At 34.3% G+C, this 6,363-nt stretch overlaps 1 protein-coding gene across 1 annotated transcript; it reads left to right on the top strand.

Annotated features, from left to right (window-relative positions):
- The first annotated feature begins 1,358 nt into the window (after window positions 1-1,358).
- On the top strand, window positions 1,359-3,011 carry GK2 (glycerol kinase 2). The gene is given in 3 exon segments (XM_032633074.1): window positions 1,359-1,542; window positions 1,545-1,758; window positions 1,760-3,011. Coding segments are annotated over 3 exon segments (1,650 nt in total).
- Window positions 3,012-6,363: the final 3,352 nt, after the last annotated feature.

The following is a 6,363-nucleotide window of genomic DNA, read 5'->3' as shown; positions in this document are numbered from 1 at the left end:
CCACATTAAACACTGTCCTGTTCCACCCAACAAATCTTAAAGGCAAGACCCAAAAGAATCAAATTGTTTCCATGTAACTTAACTGCATCCCAAGACAACGCTCAAGGTCTTTAGGAACACAAAAATAACCAGCAATCCAACCAGGTAAAGTTTACAATGTTTGGCACCTAATCAAAAATTATCAAGCATGCAAAGAAGCAGAGAAATACAAGCCATAATGAGGAGAAAAATTAATCAGTCAAAATTGAACCAGAACTGACACAGATGCTAGAATTAGCAGAAGATGAAATTAAGTTATTCTAACTGTATCCCATGTGTTCAAAAAGCTAAGTTTATATTTTTAAAAATCCAATTGAACTTCTAGGGATGAAAACTACAATATGTGAGGTGAAAAATACAATAGATGGATTAATAGATTAAATAATGGAGAAGAAAAGATTAGTAAACCTGAAGACATAGCAATAGAAACTATCTAAAATGAATCACAGAAAGAGAAAATAATTATAATAATGAGTAGAGCAGTGAATGCCAATATATGTAATTGGAGTCCCTAAAGCAGAGAAGAGAGAAAAATAAAACATATTTATAGAAATAATGGCCCAAAGTTTTCCAAATTTGATAAAATCCATAAACCCACAGACCCAAGTAGCTCAATGAGCCCCAAGCACAGAAAATAAGAAAACTACGCCAAGTTATATCATCATAAAACTGACCAAAACCATTGATAAAGAAAAAAAAATCTTAAAGACAGTGAGAGAAAAACAGACATTTAAAAAATAAGTTTGACAGTGAAGTTCACACCTGAAACAACACAAGAGAGAAGAGGGCGGAGCAACAGTTTCAAGGCACTGAAATTTAAGAAAAAAAAAGTTAATAAGAATTCTATATCCAGAGAAAATATCTTTAAATAGTAGATGAAATACTTTTCAGATGTTCAAAAGTTGTAAAAATTCATTTCCAACAGACCACACTACAAGAAATATTGGGGGAAATCTTACAGGTAGAAGGAACGCAATAACTGAAATGTGGATCCACACAACACAATGAAGAGCACAAGTAACAATAATTATGTTGGTAAATATATGATTTTTTTAAGCTTAAATCTCCTTAAAAGATAATTGAGTGGTTGGGGGTGGAGCTCGAGCCAAAGGAGCGGGGTGAAAAGATGCAGCGCTGGTTAGAGAACGAAGCATGCCCCAGTGCATTCAGGTTCAGCCTAGGCAGTTACTGAGCCTGCGCATTATGATCCTGACGCTCCTGACGTTCTGCGTACCCCACCCCCACAAACACCTCCATCACCGGGGAAACGGCACCAGAGCTGCTGAGCACCGGAGCAGCTGAGCCCACCTACAGGTTTCATGGCAGCTCCGAAGATGGCAGTTTTGGGGCCGTTGGTGGGGGCAGTGGTCCAGGGTACTGACTCCACTCATTTTATGGTTTTCAATTCAAAAACAGCGGAACTACTTAGTCAGCATGAAGTGGAATTAACCCAAGAGTTCCCAAAAGAAGGATGGGTAGAACAAGACCCTAAGGAAATTCTTCAGTTTATGAATGTATAGAGAAAACATGTGAGAAACTTCAAGAACTCAGTATTGATATATCCAACATAAAAGCTATTGGTGTCAGCAATCAGAGGGAAACCACTGTTATCTGGGACAAATTAACTGGAGAGCCACTCTATAATGCTGTGGTGTGGCTCGATCTAAGAACCCAGTCTACTGTTGAGACTCTTAGCAAAAAAGTTCCAGGAAATAATAACTGTCAAGTACAAGACAGGCCTTCCACTTAGCACTTACTTCAGTGCAGTAAAACTTCGTTGGATTCTTAACAATGTGAGAAAAGTTCAAAAGGCTGTTGAAGAAGGTAGAGCTCTTTTTGGTACCATTGATTCATGGCTTATCTGGAGTCTGACAGGAGGAGTTAATGGAGGTATCCATTGTACAGATGTAACAAATGCAAGTAGGACAATGCTCTTCAACATCCATTCTTTAGAAAGGGATAAAAAGCTGTGTAACTTTTTTGAAATTCCAATGGATATTCTTCCAAATGTCTGGAGTTCTTCTGAGATCTATGGCCGAATGAACACGGGGGCCTTGGAAGGTGTGCCAATATCTGGATGTTTGGGGGACCAGTCTGCTGCATTAGTAGGACAAATGTGCTTCCAGGAAGGACAAGCCAAAAACACGTATGGAACAGGTTGTTTCTTACTATGTAATACAGGTCATAAGTGTGTATTTTCTGAACACGGCCTCCTGACCACAGTGGCTTACAAGCTAGGCAAAGACAAGCCAGTATGTTATGCATTGGAAGGTTCTGTTGCTATAGCCGGTGCTGTTATTTGCTGGCTGGGAGACAATCTTGGAATTATAAAGACCTCAGAAGAAAGTGAAAAACTTGCTAAAGAAGTAGGTACTTCTTATGGCTGCTACTTCATCCCAGCCTTTTCAGGGTTATACGCACCTTATTGGGAGCCCACTGCAAGAGGGATAATCTGTGGTCTCACTCAGTTCACCAATAAAAGTCATATTGCTTGTGCTGCATTAGAAGCTATTTGTTTCCAAACCCGAGAGATTTTGGATGCCATGAACCATGACTGTGGAATTCCACTCAGTCATTTGCAGGTGGATGGAGGAATGACCAACAAAGTTCTTATGCAACTGCAAGCAGACATTCTGCATATTCCAGTAATAAAAGCCTCCATGCCTGAAACAACTGCCCTGGGAGCTGCCGTGGCAGCAGGAGCTGCAGAAGGGGTAGATGTTTGGAGTCTTAAACCCGAGAATTTGTCAATGGTCATGATGGAACGGTTTGAACCACAGATAAAAGCCACAGAAAGTGAAATTCGTTATTCTACATGGAAGAAAGCTGTGATGAAGTCAATGGGTTGGGTCACAACTCAGCCTCCTGAAAGTAGTGAACCTACTACGTTCTCTAGTCTGCCCTTGGGTTTTTTTATAGTGACTAGCATGATAATGTTAATTGGAGCAAGATACATCTCAGGTGTACCATAATAATATCAAACATGGATTCTCAAGATGTGAGCTTTTCACAGAATGAAAAAAATCCAGCAATTCTGTCTGTTAATGTAATGACGCTATAACAGACTGACTTTATTTATAAACCACTTGCTGCATGATTTATGAGAACCCTACAAGTAAACCTATGGCTAGAAATAAATTACAGCACAAAACACTGCAGAAACATTTGGTGTGTTTTTTTAACATCAGCAGTTAAGGTCAGGCCAACCACTGGGAGTCAACCCTCTCCACTGTCATGAAATCCTGCTCCACTCCCTCTAAAATATAGAATGTTCAGACTCTGTCTATGGAATTTTTCATCAAACATTTTCTAACACTTATGGACCAGGATTTGGTTCTCTGTGCTACACGCACTTGATTAAGAGGTGTAACTAACCTGTTAAAACTGAGGGACATCTTATTGTAGTTGTTGTTTTGAATGGATCCCAAAGTCCTCTTTTGCACATAGTAGGGAGACCACAATACCTTCATTGAATGTTTAATGAAAACATAAGTTTTTATAATAGAAATTTAATATTCTTATAGCTATTTTCCTAGAAGATATTCATCAAAATTCTTCAGACATTTTACATGTCCTTACTAATTACACTAATTTTCTGTGTAAATCCTATAGGAAGAAGGACATGTTTTCCTTTGTTTTTCCTTTACATATTTCTATTTTATGTAGTTTACTTGGTATGTATAACATATATGCTTATATACTTCATATAGAGACCATCGATGAAGCTTAGAAGAAGGGTAGTCTTAAGTGGACCAGTACTTACATAAATATTTTAGGGTAAACATTTATATATATATATATATATATATATATATATAGAGAGAGAGAGAGAGAGAGAGAGAGAGAGAGAGAGAGCAATGAGCATGCATACTATTTATCAGGAGAAACTTGTTTTTAAAGAGGTGGTATTTAAAATTTATATGTTTTATATTGACACAAAACAAAGTATATTACGATTTTAACTGTATTTTACACATTACTTTTTTAATTTAATTGTCTTAGCTGGATATATGCTGGAAGAAAAAGGAAAAAAAACTGTGGAATACTACAGTAAGCATTATTTTCAAGCAGAAAAAAGAGAACTGATTGCTCAAATGAAACTAATTATATAGTATGTAGTTTAAGCATATGCAGAAGAAAACAAAAATAGCAAGAAAGTTGGAAGTAGATAAATGGAAGTGTAATAAATACTCTAAGATTCATATACTATATGGGAAGTGGTATAATATCATTTGAAGTTACACTGTTAATTAAGTACTCTAAATCCTAAAATAACAAAACAAAAAGTTAGAATTAATAAGCAAATTTAGTACATAAGCCAGAACTATAAAAATATTCATTTGATCCAAAACAAGACAGAAAAGAGATGAAAAAGGAAAAAAAGAATAGATAAGAAAATAGAAAACAATAATAGGAAAATACATTTAAACCTAACCATGCCAATAAGCACATTAAATATAAATGGTCTAAATACCTCAATTAAAAAGCAAGATCGTCATATTAGATAAAAAAGAAAGACTCTAATATATACTGCCTCCAAGAAACATATTTAAGAAAAAGAGAAAAAAACAGTCAAAAAGAAAAAGGATTTTAAAAAGGTATACCATACTCATATTAATGGAAAGAAAGCTGAAGTGGCTATATTAATATCAGAAGGTAAATTTCAAAGCAAAGAATATTACCAGTGATGGACAAGGTCATTTTGCAATGATAAAAGGGTCAATTCATTAAAGAGATATAACAATCCTAAACATATATATACTTAATAACAGAGCTTCAAAATACATAAAGCAAAATCTGATAGAACTGAAAGAAAAAGGAGGTAAATCTACAATTATAGTAAGAGATTTCAATATCTCTCCCTCAACATTTGATAGAACAAGTAGACAGATTAATGATATAGATTTGAACAATACTATCAAATAGCTTAATTGACATTCATATAACATTCCACCCTACAGTAGGAGAATACATACTCTTTTCAAGTGCATATAAACTATTTACCAAGACAGACCTCATTTAGGCTATCAACCAAGCCTCAATAAATTTAAAAGGATTTCATATAAGGTATGCCATCAGAGTACATTGGAATTATAAATCAATAAAAGGTTTTTGGACATCTCCAAATATTTGGAAACTAAATTTAAAACTTTTAAATAATCCATGAGTTGAAGAGATAAAGAAGGAAAATAGAAAATATTTGGAACATAATAAAAATGAAAACACAACATATCAAAATTTATGAGATATTACTAAAGTAGTACTTAGAAATTTCTAGGACTAAAGGCCTATGTTAGAAGAGAGACAAGGTTTCATTCAGTGACCTCAGCTTCAATCTTAAGAAACTGGAAATAGGATAACAAATTAAATGCAAAGTAATAGAAGAAAAGAAAAAATTTAAAAAAGGAGTGCAATAATCAATGGTATAGAAAATAGAAAAACAATAGCAAAAATCAATATAACCAAAATTTGTTCTTTTAGAATATCAATAAATTGATAACCTTTAAGCCTAGACTGGACTAATAAAAAAAGATGACAAAAATTACCAATATCAGGAATGAAAGTGATATCACTATAGATCCTAAGGATATTAAAATGATAATACAGGAATATTATAAAAACTTTATCCCAGTAAATTGACAACTCAGATGAAATGAACAAATTCCTTTAAAAACACAAGCTACCAAACTCAAGGAAAAAACAGATAACTTGAATAGCCCTATATCTATTAAATAGGTTGAATTCCTAGTTTAAAACCTCCTCGCAGAGAAAACTCCAAGCCCAAATAGGAGTTATTTCTTCAATGATAAAGAAATAATACCCATTCTACACAAACTCTTCCAGAAAACTGAAAAGGAAGAAATACTTCCAAACTCATTCTATGAGGCCAAGATTACAGCATTAATCTGATTCCAACACCAGACAAAGGCATTACAAAAAACAAAACAAAACAAAAAACTGCAAATCGATATCCTTTATAAACACTGACGCAAAAATTCTAAACAAAGTTTTAGCAAAATTAATCTAACAATGCATAAAAAGGATAAGACATCATGACCAACTGGGGGGAAGCTAGGATAATGAATCAGTGTAACTAGAAAACTCAATCAATATACTTCACCATATTAACAACCAAGAAAGAAAAACTGCATGAGATATCACTACACACTGACTTGAGTGCCTAAAATTAAAAAGAAAACCATATCAAGTTTGGTAAAGATGTAGAGGAACTGAATCTCCCATATGATTCTACTGAAAATGTAGAATGATTACAAACATTTTAGAAAACAGTTTAATGGTTTCTCAAAAAACTAAATATTACAT

Source organism: Phocoena sinus, chromosome 5 (genome assembly GCF_008692025.1).
Source record: "Phocoena sinus isolate mPhoSin1 chromosome 5, mPhoSin1.pri, whole genome shotgun sequence".
In the NCBI taxonomy this organism is placed as follows: Eukaryota; Metazoa; Chordata; class Mammalia; order Artiodactyla; family Phocoenidae; genus Phocoena; species Phocoena sinus.
This window is presented reverse-complemented; position numbering and strand designations above follow the sequence as displayed.